This window comes from Hesperophylax consimilis, chromosome 20 (genome assembly GCF_061612785.1).
Source record: "Hesperophylax consimilis isolate HC1 chromosome 20, BYU_Hcon_1.0, whole genome shotgun sequence".
NCBI lineage: Eukaryota > Metazoa > Arthropoda > Insecta > Trichoptera > Limnephilidae > Hesperophylax > Hesperophylax consimilis.
The window spans coordinates 21,135,284-21,161,946 of NC_142855.1; the positions used below are offsets into that span (position 1 = coordinate 21,135,284).

At 33.6% G+C, this 26,663-nt stretch overlaps 1 protein-coding gene across 1 annotated transcript; it reads left to right on the top strand.

Annotated features, from left to right (window-relative positions):
- The first annotated feature begins 1,456 nt into the window (after positions 1-1,456).
- Positions 1,457-25,396, top strand: LOC149414323 (serine protease Hayan-like). The gene is made up of 7 exons (XM_089643989.1): positions 1,457-1,559; positions 3,195-3,331; positions 6,147-6,253; positions 14,205-14,351; positions 21,629-21,743; positions 22,407-22,535; positions 24,681-25,396. Exons 1-7 carry the CDS (start codon positions 1,547-1,549, stop codon positions 24,858-24,860), a joined length of 828 nt encoding a protein of 275 aa, XP_089500115.1. The 5' UTR covers positions 1,457-1,546; the 3' UTR covers positions 24,861-25,396.
- Positions 25,397-26,663: the final 1,267 nt, after the last annotated feature.

The following is a 26,663-nucleotide window of genomic DNA, read 5'->3' on the forward strand; positions in this document are numbered from 1 at the left end:
ACCTAGGGACATATCAACATCAACTCTCAAACGAAAAATGTCAAATAGAAAAGCATTCAGTCGCATCTAGGAGTTGAACCCAAAATCTCTGCCTTACTCTGGCTACTCTATTCTCTTTGGTCATATTTAACTGTGTCATACTTCAACTAAAAACTCTCTTCATTTTCTTAACGCTTATTTTTGGCTGCTATTTTTATACGTGTTTCCCCGGATTTTATTGTAATCTATCTAGTGTCTTGGATATATATGCAGGGTTTTCCAATAAGAGGTGTTATTTAAGATATTCAATCGTAAAAGATCAATGGTTTCGTTGCTTGTGTGGCACGTAGCGCCGTCTAACTACCTCTTAACGTAAACATAATATCATATGCCGACGACACAGCTATCATAGTGAATGGGATCGACTGGAATGTAGTAAACGAACAAGCAAATAATAGCATGAAAACATTGAAACAATGGTTTGATACAAATCTTCTCTCATTGAACATACAATATACATTTCTCAATTAACAAACTACAAACACTCCCTAACACTAAAATAATTATTCACAATAACAAATGTAATAAAAACACATGTATCAAGGCTGTTCAATATTGAACTCAGTATCAAAAATTAAATATCTCGGAGTGATAATAGAACAACATATGAAGTGGAAAAGACATATCTGTGAATTGGTTAAGCGTATCAGAAAGTGTGTATATATATTCATAAGATTAAGATATGTTTTAAAAAGAAATTACCTAAAAATAGTATACTACGCACTAATCCAGTCGTTAATTCAATACGGAATTATTGGATGGGGGGGGTCATACGATAAGATTCTAACCCCGATCAAAGTGGTCCAAAAGCTAATCCTCAAAGTAATCCTCAAGAAACCCTTCACATATCCAACAGAAACGCTATTTACAGATATCGGGGTGCCCCGAGTAGAAGATATATTCATGAAAAATGCAATTATCCAAATTTATAAAGATAATATGATCAAAAAATTGTAAAGCCACCTATCTAAAAGATATCAATACAATATCAAAATTCCAAAATGTAATACTAAACAAATTCAAAAAACTATACCTATTTAGGAATAAAGTATTTCAACAACCTTCCGATTGAAATAAAGAAATTAAAGGATATTTTCATACTTTTCAGAAATAATTAACTAAATAATTGCCTGTTTTTCCCTTTATTGATATTTATTATCAGTCTATACTCATCTCCACTGTATTTAGATGTTGTCTCTTCATATATTGTTCCTATTATGTATATACTTACTTATAGCATAATGGTGTTCTATTTTTCTTATAATTAGTGTAACTCTCTCACCGAGCACAAGAACCAGTTTCTTCATTGGTGAGATTGCGAACATAAACATATTTCGTAATGTAAATATACTCACCTGTACCCACTTATATACATATATTAAATAAATAAAATAACAATTGTATTCTGTTCCAGATGTGTTCTTGTGAGGATGAAACTGTTTGTTGTGGTCCTTCCTCTTGTCCCCCGTTAAAGCCGGGTATCGTCAACATTCAAGAAACCGGCTACATGGCCTGGGACTGTAAGTTATTATTTCCATTTTAGTTATAAATTTAGTTTTCACCCATAAGGCCTTAATTACACAGAGATATTTACCTTAATTACTGAACTTGATCATTTGCAGCCGTGGAATTAATACGATATAATCGATTCTATCGACGAAGATCTAAATGAAGATTTTTCCACCTCCAGAACTAATTCAGCATTCAAATCATGTTCGGAAGTCATATCTGTCAAACAAGTAGTAGATACTGGTTTTATTTCTTCATTTATTACATGTAGGTGGTGCAATTTTGATGACAAACAATTTTGAAACAAAATAAATAAAATTACATTAAAAAATACGTTCAAGAAACGAAAAAAAAAACAAGAAATAGATGCGATCGTAAACGTAGAAACACATTAGGTCAACGTACGCATTACTACGTTTGCAGGCCAACGTGTACACCATAAATTGCCATAGTGTACACTGGCCATAAATAAACCAATCACTATAAACCAATGGCTATGAGTGCTTTATTTATGGGTATCTCGTTCTTACATAAGTACGCAGCGCGTAGGTGCGACGGTTGATTTGATATTTATTTGTTTATGATACTTTTAAGTGAAACCACTTTTCAGCGGACGTAATTCGTAGCTTTATCATGTCTTGCGATTCAGAGAGCGAATTGAAGGACAATTTAATTATTATTTTACTAACCCAACTGTCAAAACAAACAACCGTAGATATACCAAACATAACAGTATATGCATAGATACCATTCATAGATGTGAAATTGTGTTTCTAACTTTTGTCACAGTGGTCATCGGACGGTGGTCTGCCGGCAGTAATGACAATCCTTCACTACCCATTACGATGTTTCCGACGCCACGTAGTGGTTTAAAAATAATAATATTTACTTCTTTTTTGTTTTAAAACCACGATATTTATTAATTTAAGAACCTAGGTTCTTAAATTAATAAATATCGTGGTTTTAAAACAAAAAAGTATTTTATTTTATTAAATATGTCAAACCACAAAGTGATTGCTTTCTACAATAATATATATTTACTTCTGTTTTTGTTACGAAGCTAAAGAAAGAAACAAAAAAGAACATTGAATTGGGTCTAAAATGGTCTAATTTGAACGGAAACCAATATCTTTAGAATTTTTTGAGGTAAGAGGGAACTATTGGCGGATGTTCTGAACTAGTTAAAAAAAACTTTTTCGAAACTTTTGATGTGCCCAAGGAAGTTATTAAAAAATACTAATTTCGGCTGTGTGTCTCTGTATCTGTTTGCAACTCCGGTTCAATAAACTCTAGATTTTTTTTCTTTCAATTTAAGTGTCATTTTCAAAATTATAAATGTGCCAGTTTGGAGAATTCAGACAAGCGATAAAGTACCTACCTAGAATGAGACATTTAAAAATAAATAATTTAATTGCCTTTTTCAAAATTGCAACAAATTTTTGGTGAATTCAGACATAACTATTGATGCATCATATTTTAATGAAACACGAAGCGAACGAAATGGGTCCATTTTTTAACTACAAATTAGTTCAATTCTACCTCCAATGCTCTAACGCCGAACCGCCGGAAACTACCGAATCCGGATAATAATTTATCTACGACTATCCCATCCGATATTATTCTGAAGGTTTCCTTGTGTCCTGCAGATTGCATTAGCCTGGCCGACAGGGTTTTCCCTTGCAAAGAGACTGAACACGGATGGACTCGATTAGACAACTGCCCCCCTGTACCAAACAAGAATGAGACCGACGCTATTTTAGTGCCCGGAGAGTATCCACACATGGTATTTATTGTTATTTTTTAATAGTGTAAAAACATGTAATATTTATTCAATAATATAACATTGTTATAACTCTACTCAAGGGAAGTTAATAATTAATATTATTCATGTAAAAGAAAAGGAGGAACGAGTACAAAAAAAAGAAGTTACTTAGTTACAAAACACTCTTAAAATTTATTTAATAAAATGTATAAAGAAGGGTTAGTCTTAATCTAGGCTTAATGATAGTTCTTAAAATTAATTCTTAAAACTAATTGTCCTTTTTCTTAATCCTAAATTATCTTCATTCACTGTCTTAAACGTTGGGTCACGTTACGAGATAATTATGCAAAAATTGTGCAGACACTTCCCTTTACGATGATTCTGGAATCACGGATCTCCACGTTCGCACTTATCACCGACAACACAAGCGGCAACTTGGGTTGGATCCGAAGGGCGGAAGTTGTTCAACCTGGGCCAAGGCTCCGAAGGGCGGAGTCGGCAGGCAGCGAATTCTGAGTGGGCAGCTTCTGGGTAGGAAAATCCTCGGCACCGCTCCAAGGGGGAGAGCAGGAAGTTTCTCGGCGGAGGCGAGACGGTAACTTTTGCTAGGGCAGCTCCCTGGTCGGAAGAGCCTCGGTGCCGCTCCAAAGGGGGAGAGCAGGAAGTTTCTCGGCGGAGGCGAGACGGTAACTTCTGCTAGGGCAGTTCCCTGGTCGGCAGCTGCCTCGGCGCCGCTCCAAGAGGGAGAGCAGGTTGATGACTCCCAAGATGATGACTGTCGAGTGCGGAAATGTGAAGTGTCGAGAACTAGGCGAGATCGTGACCGCCAAGAGGGCAGCCTCCTGGGCGGAGGCGCCTCGGCGACCGCCCCAAGGGGGGGCGAGATGATGACTCTCGAAAGGCGAGATTGTGACTGTCGAGAGGGCAGCCTCCTGGGCGGAGGCCCCTCGGCGACCGCCCCAAGGGGGGCGAGATGATGACTGTCTGACTGGGTACTCTTGACTCGGGACTGTTGGTTGCGGAATCTGTCTTCAGCTGTTGAGGCGAGATCGTGACCGCCGAGAGGGCAGCCTCCTGGGCGGAGGCGCCTCGGCGGCCGCCCCAAGGGGAGGCGAGATGATCACTCTCTGACTGGGTACTGGATACTGTTTTTGGTTGCGGAATGTGTTGAGCTGCGCAATGCGGCGACCGTAGCGCACCTGTCGTGGGGTGCTGGAACTAAAGTGGTTCCGCTTTACACCACTTCGGTGCGTTGTCTTGAGTCCATGGCGCTGGCATCGACATTCTCACCGTAGTCGTTATTATTATTTTAAAAGATGCTAAAATGACATTTGTACAAAGCTTTCAAACAATTACAATATGGCCTAGCCTTGGGCGAAGGTTTTTATTGCCGGGACGCTGGTTTAACAATACACCCATTTCGGATTACGACTTGATGAGGGTCTAGAGCTAAATCTGCCGACTAATGGGTGTATTGCTTGAGTTGGCTTTCTAAATTTTTATTGCGATTTCCGGCCAGGCTCTTTACTAAATACTTAATGTCTAATAATTCGAACTGCCGCCTCCATCTGCGTGTAAAATCACAGAGACAAATGCTGGAGCACGTGTTCGCTTTGGTCTTTCTGTGAATTCAAGTCATGTATATACCTAGGGACATATCAACATCAACTCTCAAACGAAAAATGTCAAATAGAAAAGCATTCAGTCGCATCTAGGAGTTGAACCCAAAATCTCTGCCTTACTCTGGCTACTCTATTCTCTTTGGTCATATTTAACTGTGTCATACTTCAACTAAAAACTCTCTTCATTTTCTTAACGCTTATTTTTGGCTGCTATTTTTATACGTGTTTCCCCGGATTTTATTGTAATCTATCTAGTGTCTTGGATATATATGCAGGGTTTTCCAATAAGAGGTGTTATTTAAGATATTCAATCGTAAAAGATCAATGGTTTCGTTGCTTGTGTGGCACGTAGCGCCGTCTTGTTGAAAATAAACGTTGACCAGATCAATACCATTCAATTTCAGCCATACAAAATCATTAATCATTTCTCGATAGCGCAATCCATTCACCGTAACTGTTGCTCCAGCCTCATTTTCGAAAAAGTAAGGTACAATGACTCCGCCGGACCATAAACCGCACCAAACAGTCACACGTTAAGGATAGAGAGGCTTTTCAACAATAACTCTTGGGTTTTCCGAGCCCCAGATGCGACAATTTTGCTTGTTGACGAAGCCACCGGGGTGGAAATGGGCCTCATCACTCAAGATGATTCGCATTTGATTCACTCAAGTGAATTTTAATAATTTCAATGGGTTTTTGAAGCGTGTATCGTTCCATTTTTATTAATGGCGTAGTTTTTACTTGTCAAATGTCAAAAAACTTTAAAAGAAACATCTACCGAAATGGCGGGCTATTCAAAATAACACTTCTTATTGGAAAACCCTGTATCAATTTTTATTTTCAATATGCGACATCTATTGACTTTCTCACAAATCTAGGATGAATATTAAATATTTTTATAATGGAATAATTACTTATTGAGTTAAACTTCAAATTGTTATATTTTATCATTGATAATAACATTAAGAACTCTCAAACTACATACGTGGAACAAAATATCTAGGAATTGAACACAGGAAATTATGATATGCATACGTCTTTTTCAAAAGAACATGAAGACATGTTGTAAATGGGAAAAATTGAGAATTAATTGATGTAAGAAACACATGACATAGAAATGGTAAATATTTTTTTTTTAATTGTGAATAATTCAAGTTTGAAGGCTTTTTTAGCTGTGAATAATAAATATTAATTCAAATGTTGGTTTTTCTTAGGCAAGGCTGGCATATGGAGATTTAAGCAGTCCTCAATGGTATTGCATCGGCGCTCTTATCAGTGACGAGTGGATCCTAACTGACTCGTGGTGCTTGAACCTTGTCAGGTGAGTCTTTACCTTTGATTTATCTTTTCCGATTTTATGTCCGGGTTAAATCTTCCTCGTAGGAAAAACTAAACCCTTCCACACACTTTTCCACAAATGATTATCTAGTCAATCAACATCATGCAAGTGCATTATATAATCAAAATAAATACAAGAACAACAAGTCAACTCATCAGAGATCAAATGGGAAAATAATTCACCGACTCCAGATATTTTCATATCAGAGGGTTCGGCTCGGTGGAACTCCTAACAGGGCCTATAAATCCTACTGATCCCTCGACATTAATATTTAAAAAATCTTTCGTTATCCTACATGTATTTTAAGTCTTTGATTAGTTTCTTCTTTTTAATTAAAACCAAGGTTTAAGGGAGAGGAAAAACAACCCTGAAAATGTCCTTATCATGGAAAGTTGAATCATTGAATCACTTCTAGTACCTACATTCGAACTGTGCGTGCACGCTAAAAATCGCTCTGCATAAATGATCAATATTTAATAGTTAATTTACCGAAATAATCCAAAAATATTGGTGAATATATAACTGCGGAACAGTGGTGAACTTTTTATTGCGTACTTGTATTAAAACGCCCGCTGATCAGTATCCTAAAGTGATCTTAAATCTGTGTCGTGTTCAGTGAAAGTGTTGTCGCAATTGTTATTTAGCGCAAACCGAATACTGTACTGTCAGGCTAATATCACATATTAGTACCAATATTATCACGATTGCGGATAAATAGGCCGTGGCGTAGAGGATTGCAACTTTAGCGTCGCTCACTATTGTCGCGGAGGAGCTGAGTTCGCTCCCTACTTAAAGCAACTTTTTTTTAAATAAAAGAAAAAATAATAATCAAAAACTATAATAATATAAGTGTAACGCCATCTAGTGAATTTTATCAAATACATTAAAACGAGCAAGCTAAAGAAAACCACCAAAAAAACACCATCTAGCGACTCTACAACAACACAAATAAAATATTTAAATTCATGGAAAAAAAGTTTGAAGATTTATCGGAACAATTGATGAAATCTTTTAGAGAACAAATTAAAAATGAACTAAGAGATCTTAAGAAATCTGTAGAATTTTATTGCAATAAAATTGATGAATATGAAGAAAATAATAAAAAGAAAGATACACTGATCAAACAACTGCAATCATAAAACAACGAAATAAAACAGCAAATAAACAAACTGGAACAATTACACAAACAAAATAACATTGAGATACAAGGTATTCCTTTTAAAGAAAATGAAAACTTACCAAAAATAGTCAATAATATTATGGAAACCATCAAATGCGAAATGGATTCATCAAAAATAACAAATATATATCGTATCAGAAACAGAAACCCTTTAAACAAATATCCAGCCTTAATTGTATCATTCCAAAACAAAGAAACAAAAGACAAAATCATCGACCAAAAAAGAAAATATGGTGTCTTGTACACTAAAAATATAAATTTTCCGGAAGATAACAAAATTTTCATAAACGAACAATTAACGCAACTAAATAAACACCTCCTGTTTCTGGCGAAATCCTCAAGACTCGGCTACAAATTCATCTGGGCGAAAAACGGTAACGTTATGATGAGAAAAGATAAAACAGCTCCAATCATCCATATAAGGCAGCCAAATGACATCCCTTCAGAATAAAGGACCATCTAACCGCATTGCATGTGAAAATTACTTATATCCATCAAAATGTCTGATGAAATTTTTTTGTATGAAAATTACATTTGTAAAAACACTAGTGAACTAAATAATCACTTTAAGGACGTTAACTTTTCAATTCTTAATATGAATATTAGAAGCTTAAGAAGGCACTTTGATGAGCTTTGTATTCTTCTCGATAGTCTTGATTTTTCTCCTAGTATTGTCATTTTAACAGAAACGCAAATGAAAGAAGTAATTCCCTATAACTTGCCAGGATATGTAACTATTTCATCCGAATGTAAACATACTGGTCACGATGGAATCACTTTATTTATAAAAAATTGTCTTAAAAAACCTGCCTTCGAAATTCTAGACTTTAAAACAGCTAACGCAATTAAATTAACATTTACCCATAGTAATTGCACTTATTTGCTATTAGCTATCTATAGATCACCTTCCTTAAATGAATCTCTATTCAATAATGAACTTAATTCACTTATAAAAATGACAAACAGAAATAACTTTAACTTTTCAATATTAACTGGTGATATTAATATAAACATTAATGAAAACAACAAAAGAACAAAATGTTCAAATGAATACTTAGATTGTTTGTCTTATGCAGGATATCAATCATACATAAACTCACCAACAAGAGAAAATCTAAATAATTCCACGACTCTAGATCACATATTTATCAAAACACACAAACACATTATAACTAAATCTTCAACTCTAAAAACAAACATTACTGACCACTACCCAACATTCTACGGACACAACATCTTAACCACAAATTCAAAAGAATACTCTAACAGTGTTGAAATAAATGAAATTAATTACAACACATTAAACAATTTACTTCATTCAGAAAAATGGGACAACATACTATCAATAGCTAACCCAAATTCAGCATTAGAATTATTTTATAAAACTCTAGAAGCTTATATTTCCAAGAGTACAAATAAAATTGTCATCGCTAAGAGAAATTATAAAAAATTAAGCCTTGGATCACTGTAGGACTAATAATCTCTATCAAACAAAGAGATAAATTATACAAAGAGATGTTAAATTATCAAAAAGCCTGTCAAAAAAATAACACAAGAATTATGCCTTTCATGAAAACGAAATATTTAATGTACAGAAATTTACTAAATAGGTTAATAAGAAATTGCAAAAAGAAGTATTATTGTGAAAAAATTGATAGTGCAAAAAATGATACCAAAAAAACATGGAATATTATTAATGAAATCACGAACAAAAAAAAAAAGTATCAACCGATGTCAATGAGATTATAATAAATGAAAATATTATAACTGACAAATCGACTATTGCAGAAAACTTTAACAACTTTTTTACAAATGTAGTAGATCAAATACTTGAATCTTCTAGCAAAGTTGATAATACAATACCCGTAGACTCATCTTTACACTTAGACTCAACTAACGATTCAATTAACTCCTTAGAATATTTTTCACCCATCACAACAGATGAAATTGATAAACACATTGACGGTCTAAAATCAACAAATTCTACAGGAATTGATGGTTTATCAGGTAACACACTAAAAAAATAAAACATTACATTTTAACTCCATTGCTACATATTTTTAATATATCCTAAAAGAGGGACATTTTCCCGAACAATTAAAAACCTCTATCATAATACCAATTCACAAATCAGGAGAAACGCACATATTAGACAACTACAGACCTATTTCCTTGGTCTCAAACCTCTCAAAAATATTTGAAAAATGTATCAAAAATAGAATAATGAATTACCTAGAACAAAACAAAATTCTGTCCCAAAATCAATATGGCTTCAGAACAAAACTAAGCACTGAAGATGCAATATTCGATCTGACTAAAAAATTATACACATCTGTTGATCAAAATAAAAAGAGTTTAGCTATATTCCTAGACTTAAGAAAAGCTTTTGATACGGTAAATCACAATCTACTTATTAAAAAAATGAATCAAATAGGTTTAAAAAATGATACACTAAAAATTCTTACTAGCTATCTCAAAGACAGAAAACAAAAAACAAAAATAGGGGATTTTTATAGTACTGAAACAGGAATAAAAAATGGAGTACCACAGGGAACTGTGCTTGGTCCAATTCTCTTTCTAATATACATAAACGATTTATGTGATGTTATAATCCCTGGTAAAATTGTATCTTACGCAGATGATACAGTAATAATAGTGAATGGAAAATCCTGGCCTGAAACTTTTTTGAAGGCAACAAAATGTATTACATATGTCTCATCATGGCTAGAAAGTAATAGACTCTTCTTAAACTATAATAAAACATTTTACCTAACCTTTTCTAAAAATAGTAAAAATAAACCCCCCAATAACCTTAAAATTCGAATACATAACGTTAACTGTAATCAAGAAATATGCTCATCTTGCTTTGAACTCGGAAAAGTTGAAAAGATTAAATATTTAGGTATTGTTATTGATGCAAAATTAAATTGGCAGTCACAAATTAATAATACCGTCTGTAAATTAAGATATCTTACATACACATTTTACAGACTAAAAGAAGTGCTCAATGTTGAAAAACTGAAAATTATTTATTTTTCTTTGGTGCAATCATCACTCATATACGGAATAATAGGATGGGGCGGTGCGCTTAATGCACATATCAAACCTTTACAAATAATTCAAAATTATATCATCAAAGTTATGTATAGTCGGAAAAGAACATTTTCAACGGATGAGTTATACAAAGAATCTAAACTATTCTGTCTCCGTAAACTATTTATTTTGCAAACTATGAAATACATCTTTAAAAACAAAAATAAATTCGAAATAAATGAAAACAGAACCAACATTAGAAATAATAATGTATTTTATACTCCCCAAACGAACACAAAACAAATGCAAACACACTGCAGTTTCATTGGACCTCGTACTTTCAATCTTTTACCGAAAAATATTCAAGTGATAACTAAACTTCCTCAATATTTAAAAGAATTAAAATTATGGCTTTTCGACACAGCAGTTGAAACTTCTTTTATTTAATTTGTATCAATTTATGTTTCTCATAAAATATTCACCATATATATTACATATATTACAATAAACACTTATAACTTCACTATACACTATTATAAACACTTTTTATACAAAACGCTTATACAAAATGTAATCTTGTTTTTATTTTATATGCCCACAATTTGTTTATTTCTAGGTACAATAAAATAATAACTTAAATATATTACCCACGCACAGGCTGCGCCTTAGTGGGTTCCCATTATTCTTATTGATTTATATAATATTGTATGTAATTAATGTAAAAATTGGGAAAAATAAAGGAATTAAAAAAAAAAAAATTCTAAAAAAAACTTTTGCAGTTTTTTCTGAATCCATCCAGTATTTTTGATCTATTAAAAATCTCTTGAAATTATTGATAATCTAGTTAAAAACAGGACTGCAGGCCGCTTCGGGGTAAGCTTTTAGTAAATTTGTAATAATATCTGAACACGTGTTAATGTACTTGTGTACCTAATATTAATGACGAAATGCGAAAATGTTAGGATTTTTATGAATACGTTTTCCGAGATTGTGACAAAACATTGATATATTATTTAAAGTTTATCAGGATTCTAATCAATTAATTCGTTAATGGCCTGTAATCCCGTTTTTCACCAGATTACTAATAATTTGAAAAGATTCTTAATAAATTAGCGCGTGGTCAGTGGGTAATGAAAGTATTTTTACGGGACATTCTGTATAAACCCAGCGATTTCGGTACACCCTGAACCATCCTAAGAGATTAATAAAAAAATATTATTTTTAATAATTTTTGACTGATTTGTAAAGCGCCGTTTTTGTGAAAAATCACTTCAAGGGCGCTGTACTAATAAACATATAATATAATTAATATAATTGGCTTATAACTAAGATTTCTAATTATAACTAGTGACTTAAATCGTAGACTTATAGCTTGTAACTTACCCAATGAAGCTTTCTGATATACAATCAATTTCAGTGTATGGTTTGGAAATTTCCTCTCCCTCTTTCAAAAGATTATATCTCCCAATTGTAATATAGAGACATATAAGTGATTATAGTTCTAGAGAGCCTTTGAATACACCTACATTTGATCGATTAAAGGATATTTCATAAGGATTTATGTAAAAATTATTAAATTACTTTAAAATCGCCGTTTTTTGTACTATTAAATACAGGGTTTTCCAATAAAAGGTATTATTTTGATATTCAATCGTAAAAGATCAATGGTTTCGTTGCTTGTGTGGCACGTAGCGCCGTCTTGTTGAAATTAAACGTTGTCCAGATCAATACCATCCAATTCCGGCCATAAAAAATCATGTTATGGCCGGAATTAAATACACATAACACCTCTTATTGGAAAACCCTATATAATCCGGTAAATTTTTATTTTTTAAACACTAAGGTATTGTAAACTAATCGTTTGCCACACACTTAAGAGATTGAGTTGGCATTGCATGGTTTTTATCCTGGTGTACCTGCTACAACACAGTATTGACCTCTTGGCCTCTGTTCTGAAGTATTTCCATTCTCTTAATTAGGGTTTTATTACTCAGAAAGATTACACTTGTGCAGTAATTCAGATGGGATGCTATATTGTATGTATTGTAGACCAATATCCTTGTTATTATGTCAAATTTTCCCTTTATCCTACTAAATTTATTTATTTGGAAAAGTAGCTTTATTGAAAATTGAAAATTATAGACCCATATGTATTATGTCATCACTACCTAAACTTTTAGAAAAGATTATATTAAGTAAAATCATGCATCAAATTAAACCAATTATATCAACATTTCAACATGGTTTTATGCCAGACAGATCTACGTCATCTAACTTATTGCTTTACGAAAATTTTATTTCTCTAAGCACTGTCCAAGGGTCTTCAAGTTGATACAATTTATACTGACTTTAGCAAAGCCTTTGATACTGTTTCTCATCGCATTTTAATGGAAAAATTAGAACACTTGGGAATAAGCGGCAACTTTCTCGAATGGCTTAGAAGTTACTTATCATACAAAAAATTATCTGTAAAAATTACCTCCACAACTTCTTACACTTTTTTTGCCTTCAGTGGGGTCCCCCAAGGTTCCCACCTAGGACCAATTCTTTTCCTACTATTTATTAATGACATTTCACTAATTTTCGATAATATTCACTTTCTTCTATTCGCCGACGATCTAAAGATGTTTAAATCAATCGGTAATTCTTCTGATTGTTTAACTCTACAAATGAACTTAAATAAACTTTATGAATGGTGCATCGTAAACAAATTACATCTTAATATCAACAAATGCCAAACGATCAGTTTCCATAGATCTAAAACCCCTTTATTTTTCGACTACTCAATTAACAATGCCAATCTAAAAAGAGTTTTTGAATTCAATTACCTTGGAGTTATCTTTGACTCCAAATTACGCTTCTTGAATCAAATTAATAGCATTACCAGTAAGGGATTACAAATGCTTGGATTTATTCTCAGAATCGCTAAAGACTTTAATAACATAAAAACTACAAAATTACTATACACGTCTCTGGTTAGAAGTCAGGTTGAATACAATGCAACCATTTGGTGTCCTCATTTCAACTCTCATTGTTTACAAATTGAAAAAATTCAAAATAAATTTTTACGTTTTATTAATTTCAAAATTGGTATTCCTATTATTGAAATCAATTATGTCAATTTACGCAGTATACTTAACTTATCGAAATTATCTGAAAGGCGAAAAATATTTGATCTTCTTTTATTATATAAATTGTTCATTCAAGGTTGGACTGCCCTGACACTATAAACTTGCTATCTTTACATATACCTAAAAAAAAAAAGGTACTAGACGGAATATTTTATTCTACAACAATAACTTCGCTATGAATTCTGTGTTAGAAAGAATACATAGGTTGGGCAATGAACTAAGTGATGTCGCTGACATATTTAATTTAAATTTCAATACATTTAAAGCCAAATTAGTCCACCACTTTTTAAATGTAAATAACGTTTGAGAAATCATTATATTTTATTTCGATTTTCTATTCTTTGTTTTATACTGTTGCTAAAATGAAATTTGTAATGTTTATGTACTTAAAAGCCCAATAGGGCGTCAATAAATAAATTAAACGTTTAGTGTTGAATTTTAACTTGTTATACTACTTCGACAATGTCCTATGCCGACTACAACGTGAGGGTTTCCAATCAAAATTATTTTATTCAAATTCTAATCGTGTGTTACCATAAAATGCTTTTTGTGTGAAAGTTTAATTTAAATTGTTATATTTTTTTTCCAGCAAGCCAACTTTTGCAACTGTGGGCGGTTGGGAGTCCGGTTCTCCCGTTTTATCCAATACGTATTCCGTATACAGAACCGTATCGCATCCCGATTACAATAGCTCCTTGTCATACACATTTGTTGGATTGGTGCAATTGACGAAAAGGTAAGTTTTAATGCTACACCAAAATTCCGGGGACGGGAACCAGAGTTCTATTTTATACCTCAGTTTTCTACCAAAGTTTTTCCGATATTTTAATTTAAAATCGATGAACAATAAGGACAACATCCATCACCAAGTGATTAAGGCGATGCACTACGTCGTTAAATATTTTAAATTGAGCCACTATCAATAACAACCCTTACGTAGATGGCGATAAGGTTTAAATTCCCGCTTAACACCATCTACCTGTTTTGATTTATGCAAAAAAAACATGGCTAAAAAGTGCCTTTTATTTTATTTTGTGGATGTTCAGGCATAAATATTTAATTTTTTTTAATCATTTTATAAATAATTTAATTTGCCACATTATACAATAAAATTATAACCGAAAACGGGTTCGTAAGTAGGAGATTTTGAACTTTAAAGCAGTTTTCATAGGCATTTAAATTATTTTTTTCTGGGCTTATAAAAAGACTTATCTAAAAAATACTCGATTATTGCAAAGGCCAAAATGTATTCTACTCGCAGTATTTAATTAAAGCATCTGAAACATTTCTAGGCGACCAAATTTTCAAACCAAAGATACATGATTTTGCATTACTACGTATGGCATCGCCTTAAGGCTCCGTAGTAAGCATTTGAAAAGAAGATGGTTTGAGAGGGATATATATGTTAACATGAATGTTAGAGGGAGCGCGCGAATATAAAAAAAACACTTAATAATTAAGCTTAAATTGTGAAGAAATTTAATAAAACACTTGTTTAATAAGGTAAAAATTAATTTAATTTTTTCAAAATTTTTTTAATGGTATGTTGTTAATATGAATTCTGAATTTTCATAACCTAATTTACATTTGTTAAATTTGGATTGTGAAATCTAATTCCGCATCCATTATCTTACTCTTGTAGTCGAAGGGTAAGGCTCTCGAATAGCAATCCGAAAGTCGCTGATTCAAATCCCGACGTGCGCAAGTTAATTCCATTTCATTAATTTGTGTTAGTTCATAATTTATTAATTTAAAATAATATATACAGGGTTTTCCAATAAGAGGTGTTATTTTGAATAGCCCGCTATTTCGGTAGATGTTACTTTTGAAGCTTGTGATGAAAGGCTTTAAATCACAGTGAAAAAAAACAGATAAACCATAGCTGCAAAAAAATATGCAAATTATTTATGAAAACGGACATGCTAACGACATCTGGCGGAGAAAGAATTGATCCAGCTTGCTTGCAGTAGACACCTGTAATAGTTGAAATTAAATCTAGGTTCCGGGACTTTCCAGAGAGGTCGTAAAATCGTCTAGGACGACTGGTACTTCCCCTTTCCCAGGCCTATAAATAAAAATTGAATTTTGTCAACCAATAGATCTGAACAAAGAGCTATAAAATTTTGAGTAACCAATCAGTGAACGAAGGGGGGTGTGTCTACGAAAGACAAAGGATTGAACCTTGGACCCGACATTAAAAAAGATAATTAATGGCTTCTTCTTTCCCACAGAAATTAGAGGTGAACGCACTTTAGGGTCAACATCGACTTTCAAGGTGACAAACTCCTGGAAATGTTTACAATAACTGAGACGTTTATGGGGTATCGAACCATTGAAATCGGGTGCTTGGAAGTCTTACAAGTTGTAAAGCGCACACACAAAAATGCAATGAAAAAAATTATAAACGTGATAGTATAAAAAAAAGGACGGGAAAAGCGAAGGAAAATCACTGGCAGAATTTTCAACTGTAGTACAATTATTTATGATAGAAGGAGGGTGTCATGTTCGATAAAAATCGTACTAAAGAGAGGTGAGAGTTTTGGAAACAATGGAAATTAATCGTTATCAATTTAAGATGAAACGGACATATTGGTAAATCAATTTTGAATGAAAATCTCGCAAAAAAAATAGACATTTTAGAAAAGTGCGGCGACCGAATGGAAGGATAATACAGAGATTTTGGACTGCTACGAAGGTTCTAGGGACGTGAAAATCGAGTAGCAGAAGAAGACAGTAAAACTAAACATAATAGCGATAGATTAGATTCAGGAAAAGTAGACATTTTACATAATTATTAGGTTAGATATATATTAGAGTTACCCAATATTACGGAGGGATCGAAACAAGATAAAAGGTTGGCGGTCTCATGTATATTTTGAAGGATAAACAATCAAAATCCGAACATGATTTTTATTTACGTTAAGGTAATAAACGATTAGAAAAGCGATTAACTTTAACGTGGACCTTATGGAAGTATTTAGATTAGACAAAAGAGATTAAAATTAATAGGTTTGAAATTAAACTAAATTTACGAGTCTAGTACCAAAATTTTAAACATAAACAGATGTCAATGCATATGTTTTATGTGAATCCTGGTATGAGAAAGATAGAAAATTGGGCGGAGATTGGGTCAGGCAATAAAAATGACAGATATCCCAGAGTCTAATTAGGTATATCTCCCATGGAAGTGTGGAAAACTATATATTAATTAATAATAAATGAAGTATGAAATTTCCCAGCAGACTACACACATCGGGAAAAGTGGAGAAAAGATAAAAGGAAGGGTAAAGAACGGAGATAAAGAATAATCCAAGTGGAAAAAAGTGATACAATTCGAATTTATCCGTGAAATTAATAAATACGACTTGGAAAATGAGTAATTATAAGAGTTATGAGAAATGACATAAGAATCAAGAAGAATTTGTGCAAGAAAACGTCGCGGATAAAAATAAAATTCAAAGATAAAGGAAAAACTCAAATCTGCGTCATGGAGATAGAAAGTACGAGTGGAAGTGGAAAAGCTCATATAAGTAACAATAAAATTAAGTAGAATTTAAACAAATCGAAATTCAAAAATGCGTAGTAAAGATTTCGACATGGATTTAAACAATTTTCGCACGAGATGCATAAAATTGAGATCTGTATATATGTTATTGAGGACGGACCTATCGCGAATTGAGAAAAAAAAGGAACGCAAAATCATGAGATTCTAACTACATTTTTGTATGAACAGAGGACAAAGGGAGCTTGGGCGATTAACACAGACTTACCTGATTCGGACCCTATCGACTTAGATTTGTGAGATGGAAACTGAACACCGCCTTGAGCCGGAAAGCAGAACATCTTATGGAACCACAATCGATATTGATGGGAGGGATGTTCGGATTTGCGAGTTGGTAAAAGATAGAATTGATTACCAAAGGAAATTCAGATACGTCTTTTGGAACCTGAGAGGGGTATAAAAGATGGAACTCATCAGTCAGGAGGCAGTCGCGCCGAGGGTTTGAAAAGTTGTTACGTGGCAGTACTACGTCTATTGGTAAAATTCTAGTGAAATAATCTAAGTGTTAAATTCTGAACAAGTCCCTGGACTTAGAAAGTTTTGTAAAAAGTCTTAAATTCAGTTTCTAAATTCTGAAAACCCCACCAGTGAAGTTTTGTTAAATCAGTTTAATTTGGTTAAACAGTGAAAATAAATATAATTTAAACTCAGTGCTTAAAAGTGTTAAGTGAAGTGCAAAAAGTGAATTGTGAATTAATTAAAAATTTAAAAATAATTATTTCATTCAAAGTGAAAACATTCAAATTAAATTTAAGAGTTTGTTATCGTTAATCTAAAGTGAACGTGATCGCGTATTGATATTTAAAAATAGATTATAATTTTGTGTAAAAATAATAATAGTAATAAATATTTACGTCTTAGTTTAAAATAAACACAATCTAGACAGTTCGAAAAGAAATAATAACAAATGCTCAAACCTTTGTTCTAAAATTAACAGTTCGGAAAAGAAATTAATTTTAAGAATCGAGATAATTAAAAGTCTGCGCAATTCGAAAAAATTTTCTTTTAAAAATATATAAAAAGAAATTTAGAATTAATAAATTGTTCAATTAAAATCCATCGTGCGTATAGCGACAGTGTTAAAAGTGTTTGTCGTTTTAACCGGAATTTTAATCATCAGTCTATCATTTCGAAAAAGAATTTGAAACAGCTATCATTCAAAAGCCTAAACTAGAAAGGTGTTATTAAATCAACGGGTTTTCTGAATTAGGATTTCGTTCGGAAGAAAAATTAAATATCAGCTAATTTATACGATTCAAGCGAGAATAAAATATTAAATAGGAATAAATAGTCGAAAAGATTTATTTTGAAATTAGTTGAAAAATACAATTAATTAGGTAGGATTTCTTCATCAAGGTTGTTGTGTACTACCCGACCGGAAATACCTTGACGTGGGTGAGTTCTCCTTTTATAAATAATTTTCAGGTCCCAGGAGACACAGAAGGGCTGTGAAGTGGAAGTATATCAATTGAATATTAAATTAAAACAACAAAACAAAGAATTACACATTAATATATGTATATTGTATATTTGTATATATATTTATCTATATAAAAGTAAAGTAAAATATTGTATATAAAGAATATATATATGAGTAATGTAATTATATATATGTATTTTATTTATTAATCGAAGCATCGAAATGGTAGCGATTTTTAATACCTACCCGAGGATATATCTATATTATTGAAAAGGAAAATATGTATTTATTAATATTCCAGACTATGTAGAATCATATATTTTATATTTATTTATTAATATATGTACTCTTAGTTAACATATTTTGATAATCGAGATATGTGTACTTATATATGTATATTTATTCTTCAATTAAACCTAGTAAATTTACTAAATTCGGGAAATGAAATAAATAGCTTAACTTCAATAAAGGATTTAAAAATATTTTAATAAATAGTGCGCAATAAAAGTAAAGAGGCACAAATGACTTCTAAGGAATTTTAAAATAAACAAATCTCACATTTAGGTTAGTGTGTCAGGAGATGTTTATATTATTTGTTTACAAAACAAAGGATCACTGGAGAATTGGGTCAACCGCATAGTTTGAAAACGACCTTGGCCATAATTAGTTAGTCACGAAGGATTTTATTAATTACCCGAAACAGCTGGGAGATGCGTGTTCTCAAATACTTATCAATCACAAACGACAATTGAGAAATCACGGGTTAGCCAGATTTATATCAAAAAATTACATGAAACATTTGAATACCATTGATTAGATAATCGCACAGTTTTATTAGTTACCTGAAACAGCTGGAAGCTGCGTGCTTACAAATACTTATCATTCACAATCGACAATTGAAAAATCACGGGTTAGCCAGATTTATATCGAATAATTATACGAAACATTTGAATTTTATTGATTGGGTGCTCATACAAAACCCCATCAGTTGCCTGAGATATTTGAGGGTCGAGTACTCTCTAATGTGGCAATCAACCACTTGAAACAATTGGAAAATCACGGGATAGGATGAACAAAAATTAATGTTGAACCCTGGAGGTAAAATTTAAATACAGTTCATCAATAGGAGGCAGTGGTCGCTCCTATAACAAGACCATTAACCAAATCCAATAGAGATGGCGATTCTCTTAAATAAAAACGTCAAAACCAAACAAACAAAAGCCTGGAGTTCGATAGCTCTCCAAAACAAACTATCAAATATGACCTTATTCTACTAGTATTTATTAGTATCACCTTATTAGTACGTATATATTCGGTTACCAGACCTAGAGCTTCGCAGAGTTCTTGGCGCGAGATCCGAGCTCGGGATGCGAGGTAGATAGCCTCGTATTGTGAGTTATAAACCTTTCCCAAACTGTATGTATACATATATTTATTCGTATGTACTGTTTACTGGAGAATGCGGACCTGCATACAGCTTGCATTTTAGGTCTTATAGACCACCCTCGCATTTTCTCTTAAACGTGGAATGAGGATTCACGACCCGTAAGTCCACACCAACCGTGAGTATATGATTGTATATAGGACGAAACCGGTTCGCCCTAAGTAAATTGTAGTCCAAGGAGGGGTCGGAATTTGGGGGTATCGGGACTCGAGGGGAAGCTTGAATGCTGTACATGATGACGTGGAAGGCTTTTTGGGACGCGATAACTTAGGTATCAATCAAAGAGCCGTGTCAAAGGATTGTGCAAATTTCTTGTTGACTCACGATCATCTCGTTTACTTGCAGGAGGATTTGGAGCCAAATTATGCCAGCAAATGGGCTATTCCGAGTTCGTCAAATATGCAATTAACTAATTACATTAACCTACTAAATCAATCTTTACATGTACCTTATAGCAGCAGAATCATAAAGGAGTGGCGCCAGACAGACACAAGAGTTTACCAAAATCAAATTTACTAACAATTAACCATTTGAGTTATATTTAATTACCTGTCCAAATAAACATGTATAATATCTTTTATCAGCGTTTAACTACGACTTTTTTAGGGTGCAGGGAATCAGAATAATTACATTAGGAAAGTTAGCTCATTCAGGGAATTCATTTAAGTCTAGGTTTGCAATGGAAAGACCAATTAAATTGTGAAACTCAACACCTCGATCAGAACCAAGGGGGTTACCACAAAAATGAATGTAATTAAAATCCTATATCATAAATCAAAAAAATTACACAACGTTTGATGGAATTTAATTACAATATAAATACGGAAATATTTGCGTTCAAGTTCGTAAATAACGTATTAATTAGTTGAGTACATATGTCTATGAAGATATATAGTACAAGAGAGCTTTAAGTAGCTTTCTGTAGATATCAAAGAAAAGGGTCCAATTTTCATGGAGGCTTATGTGTTGTAGGGGAGGAATTTTCCATCCCTGCGAACACATATGCAAAGCCTTAGAGAAAAAATTAAATATCGGTCATAGCCAAGAGAGAAGAAAATTTTATATTGTTTTAAACAAATAAAAATAAAAGAAAATGGGGAAAAGGCGAAAACATTACAAGCTGTCATTTTTTGACATTTGACAAGTAGAAACTACGCCATTAATAAAAATGGAACGATACACACTTCAACAACGCATTGAAATTATTACTATTCACTATTATCAATTATTAGAATTCCATCGAAAAATCATCTTGAGTGATGAAACCCATTTCCACCTCGGTTAAAATTTAACGAGGTTAATTTAAACTTTTAATTTTAAATTAAATTTAAAGTGTGTAATATATTATAAAAAAGCTTCCAGAATTCCAATTTATTCTGAATGTACCAATATTTTATTAGGAATTGGCTTGCCATCACGTTTTTAACAGGTTTTAATAAATCACCCATACTCATTTTTCTCCGTGTATTGCCGGAGAGTAAATTCCCTAGAATGCTTGAGTTCTATATAAACACTAGACTCTAAGGCCCAATTGTTTCTCAGAAATTCAAATCAAAAATTCAAATTTTGATCCCGATGTGATTTTAGGGTGGTTCTATCGAAGTTTGTTCTACCCGCTTGTCTTCACACTGGTACCTCCTTGTCCGATGATGGACTAGTTCTGACTGGGTGGGATTACACTGGTTATGGAGGCTTCCTAAAGGTGAGAAATTAGTTCACAATGGAGTTATGATACCATTACTGATTAGGCTTGAAACTTAAAATCCTTATTGAATCCTACAAATTAGAGTAGCGTTGGTAAATTAGTTTTAATTTTTTGTCTTATATTTATGTTACTCTTACGCTTTACTAATATTACCTAATATTTAGTTTTTATTTAATTATTTCTAATTATACTTGTATTGTAATTGTGTATTTTGTACCTACTTTACAATAGATTACATCTATTTACTGTCAGTATCTCCTGTATACTACAGATATTCTCCTATGTACACTGCATCATGTATCACTTCTATGTAAAAGCCTTGTTAGGCGTATATATATACATAAATATGTAACTATTTAACTTAGTTTTTGTTACATCACTTTTAATGAATTTATTTCACACTTTAAAGGTGTGTTGAATTTGATAAGTGTCATTTTGATGAGTTATCATGGAACTCTTAGCTTATCTGACGCCTTGAAGACCACGCTAGAAGTAGCGGCTTTTGTCTACCAACTGTCGGAATCATATTCTGACTGTGCTCGCAAATATAGATTACTGAACATAGATGACGTATTTAGTAAATATCGTATTAATATAGGGTTTTATCGATGTACCGTGCTAAACCCTGGGCGCTTAATATAATATATTTTCCAATTACAGTGGCCCATGGATAGGGTGTCCCAAGAAGAGTGTTCAGAGAAAATTTCCGCAGGAACCTGGCTCCCGGACGGAGTAAAGGAATCTGCTCACATCTGCACCAAAGTGAAAATCAAGGGAGGATCGTGTGGGGTAAATATATATATATATTTTTTTTTTATATTAACTCCACTTATTATTTTCTTCAGGAGGCCCTGAAGAAAATAATTTCCCTCAGGGCCTATGTCATCTTAGGGGATGCTGTGTGGAGGGTCTTTTTGTGGAGAGGAAGGAGTAAACATGGGTCTTGAAGAGTCCCATGTTGTAGGAGGGAGGAAACACAGAGGCCGGCAACTCGTTCCACAGCCGAGCTGTTGAACTTAAGAACGAATCGTAGAAGCAACCCGTTCTCATGTGACAAATGTCAAATGTTGGGCGCGCGTTTGGCGTGTATCCCGACTACGCACCGGTGCCGAAGGGATCAATGACGCTAGTTCCTCAGAGCATCTTCCATTGTAATACCGATAGAACAAGGACAGCATACCTACCTGACGCCTGTGCTCTAAAGATTGCAGTCCGTTTGTTAAGATTGGGGAATCTATCAAACGGACCGCCCGTTTTTGCACAGAGTCAAGGGTTTTTTCAGGTATTTAGGGGCTCCGGACCAGAGATGGCTGCCAAATTCGACAGTAGGGCGCACTTGCGATTTGTACAGGGTCAGCAGTTAAAGTACACAGCAGTGTACTATTAAAGTATCTGCGGGCCCTGTACAGTACGCCCAGCTTCTGAGAGGCCAACTTTACTCTGGCTTCGATGGAGCCAACGTACCTGAGCTGGTCACTTATAGTTACACCAAGCATATCAATGGAAGGCCTGTTCGGAAGATTGCTTCCGGTGAAGGAGACTAGATTATCATTTGGATCCCTTTTAGACGTAATCAGACAGGATTGGGTCTTTGAAACATTAAATTCGACGAGATTATTTTTACCCCAGGAGGAAATACTCTCGAGATAACCGTCCATTCTCTGCTTCAAAGCCCTCCGAGCCGAGTTTGTGTGCCCTTTGGGGGCTTGTCAAACAAAAAGCTATCATGAACTGTAATGTCATCCGCGTAGCAATGAATCGGTGCACATGTCAAAACGTCATTGACGTGCAACAAAAACAAAGTCGAAGACAGAACCGATCCCTGTGTCTATATATAAATATATGTCTCATCTGAGTTTTTTGGCGTCCAGCTTTGGACTTATTCATCCGAAATCAGTTGATCTCTTCAAAACATTAACCCTCTCATGATTGGAATACTTCGCGAGTCAATTTGTGATTCCCACGGTCATATGTGAGTCGTGACACACGTCAAGGCTTGCCATAAGTCACTAGGGTGACGTCTAACGCTTAACCACGAAGCTACGTCGGCTTATTCCAAATCCGCGCAGCTGACCGGCAATCGGAAGCTGCGGGTTGGATTCCCGTCCGCGGCATTTATTCTTTTTTCAATAGTTGCATAGTTCCTCTGGAGGTTTGATAGTGTAGAAGTAACGTTAACCGTCGTAGAACGAGTTATATCACAAAATTTTAAAAAAATCAAGTTATGTGTTAAAGGCTTATTCGAGTTCTGTTATGATCTAGGTACTGAGAAATAGCAAGAGAACATGGATAAAACTATCACAGAACTTTCAAATTCTGTGAAATAACTGGCCCTTAGATTTGCTCTGTTGAAATTTTTAGCGAGTTTTCCATCAGTTTTAACATTTTTTTGTGCTCGTTTGTTTCGGTGTTATTTTGACGATATAAATTTTACATATATATCATTTTTCACGCTTTTTACTTTGTTTCATGTTTTCACGTTTTTTGAAATGCGTCTTTTTATCACGTAATTTAAGCACGTGTAATTTTAGCACATGTAATTTTGGTATGTGTAATTTTAACACGTGTTATTTTAAAACGTGTAATTTTATCACGTGCAATTTTAACAGGTATAATTTAAGCACGTCTAATTTTAGCACATGTAATTTTAGCACTTGTAATTTTGGCACGTGTTATTTTAAAACATGTAATTTTATCACGTGCAATTTTAACAGGTATAATTTAAGCACCTGTAATTTTAGCACATGTAATTTTGGTATGTGTAATTTTAGCACGTGTTATTTTAAAACGTGTAATTTTATCACGTGCAATTTTAACAGGTATATTTTTAGCACGTGTAATCTTAACAAGTGTAATTTTATCTCGTATAATTTTGGTATGTGTAATTCCTTCTGCCTTATTCATTGCAAGCGTTTGATCGATATTTTATTGCAGGTAGTCAGCGGTACCGCCTTGCAGCAGTACGCGTCTAACAGAGTGGCCTGCACCTACCTTCTGAGCGGATTGTATGCCTTCCCCAGCAACGACTGCAAGTTGCACGTGTTCACCAGGGTGTCCCCCTATGTGGCGTGGATCGAGAGCGTAGTGTGGCCGCGCGTTCGTACAGACCTTTAGGGTGGCCACTTCACTTACAAAATATCTTTCAAAATTTGATAAAAGTTCGTTTAACTAATCTAACCAAACCCAACCTAACCATAGCTAAACTTTAAATTTTATTAGACGGTCTCAAGAAAAATACTCTCAGTATTACCCTTGTGCAAGACTACCAGATATTTGAAATGGCTTTAGCCGTGTTCGGTGACGAGATCTGAATAGTAAGGTACTTACCTACCATTCTCTTTCCATCTCTTTCCCTCCATCTCTTTCCCTCCCTCACTACCTCCAGCCTCTCAATATACTACATTTGGGGATGCCATAGCGTAACTGGCTGCGGACGGTTGTGCGGTATTAACATATACAAATATTTGTATTGTATTATGTTCAAATTTTCGCTACGTTTCTAAATAAAATACATCAATGACCCTAACAGATATTTTCATATAGCTCCTTCCTTTACCCATCTCAGCACGTTACCCAATCATGTAGCTGATGTTTTATTAAGATTGAAAAAAAAATTGAGTTGCTTCAAAAACTGTATTTCTTTTATATAATTTGGAATAAAACACATAATAGAAAAAGAAGAGTTTTTTATTGAACCTATCAGAATAATAACATAACATTTCTTAATAATTGAAGACATATTAGTATTTAAAAAAAAAAATTGAAACACAGAAAGATCTAGAAATTAAACCCAGGACCTTGGCCATGAGTCCATTTCCTTCGGTCATTTTTAAGTGTATCATACTTCAACTAAGAACTACCAACATTATCTTCATTTTTCTTAATTGGCTGCTATCTTTAATACAAATACGCCTTAAGAAAATGAAGATAATGTTGGTAGTTCTTAGAAGAAGTACGACACAGTCAACGTTTCCTCATCTGTGGTGTGTATTTACTACACATTGCTTCGAATAACTTTAATAACTTTATAAATATAATAAATTCTGGGTTCAGATTTTAGGTATTCCTCCGTTATACATTTATGCACTGAATTAAAAAATAATATTTCACATTGTTTTCAAATTCAATTAAAAATTAGAGATTTTTGTTAAAAATCGGGAAAAAATACACCAATACAATCAACGGTGTGACACTGCTTAGCGAAGAGTGTGCTAGGAAATGACACGCTATTGATGTCCCGCTTTAGTTCGCTATGCGGGAACATGAGAAATCCACACGTCCGCAGTTGTATTTAGAACATCGATACCTACGACCGCATAGCTGTGTGTGTGCCAGCCGTCAGCCAGTCGGTCGTGGGCCGTCGTTAGATATGGACTTTAGTTTTTTAACATCTGCCGATAGTTTTTTCATGTTTCCAGCAATCAAATTACAATTATTATCTCATTTGATATAAAACATAATAAAAATAAGCAATAAGCTATGAATATTCATATTTTCCGATATTAAATCACTTATTTTGAGATGTGCATTGACTACACAGCACCCACACAGTAAGGGAAATGTTAAATATGACCGAAGGAAATAGGGTCGGATTAGCTCAGTGTTAGAGCAGAGCCCCGGGAAGGCTAGGGTCCTAAGTTCAATTCCTAGATGCGAATGTATCTGTTTCTATTTCAAATTTTCGTTTGAGAATCGCTTGAATTGTCTTCAATGACTAAATGTTACAATTTTGGGTTTTAGTTATTAGCTTTTCAAAAATAAAACTAAATTATTTTTTAAAGTTAAACTTACAAACAGTACAGTCAGTTTTCTAAAAAAATATTGAAAAACACAAGAAGGTCATAATTATTTTCGACCTACAGACTCGTACAATCTAAAGTGAACAAAATATGAAATATGTTTCAAGAGTATGTTTCC

Coding starts and splice junctions, on each gene's coding strand:
- LOC149414323 (XM_089643989.1), top strand. Junction 14,352..21,628: donor TTGGTGCAATTGACGAAAAG/GTAAGTTTTAAT, acceptor ATGTGATTTTAG/GGTGGTTCTATCGAAGTTTG. Junction 22,536..24,680: donor TCAAGGGAGGATCGTGTGGG/GTAAATATATAT, acceptor ATTTTATTGCAG/GTAGTCAGCGGTACCGCCTT.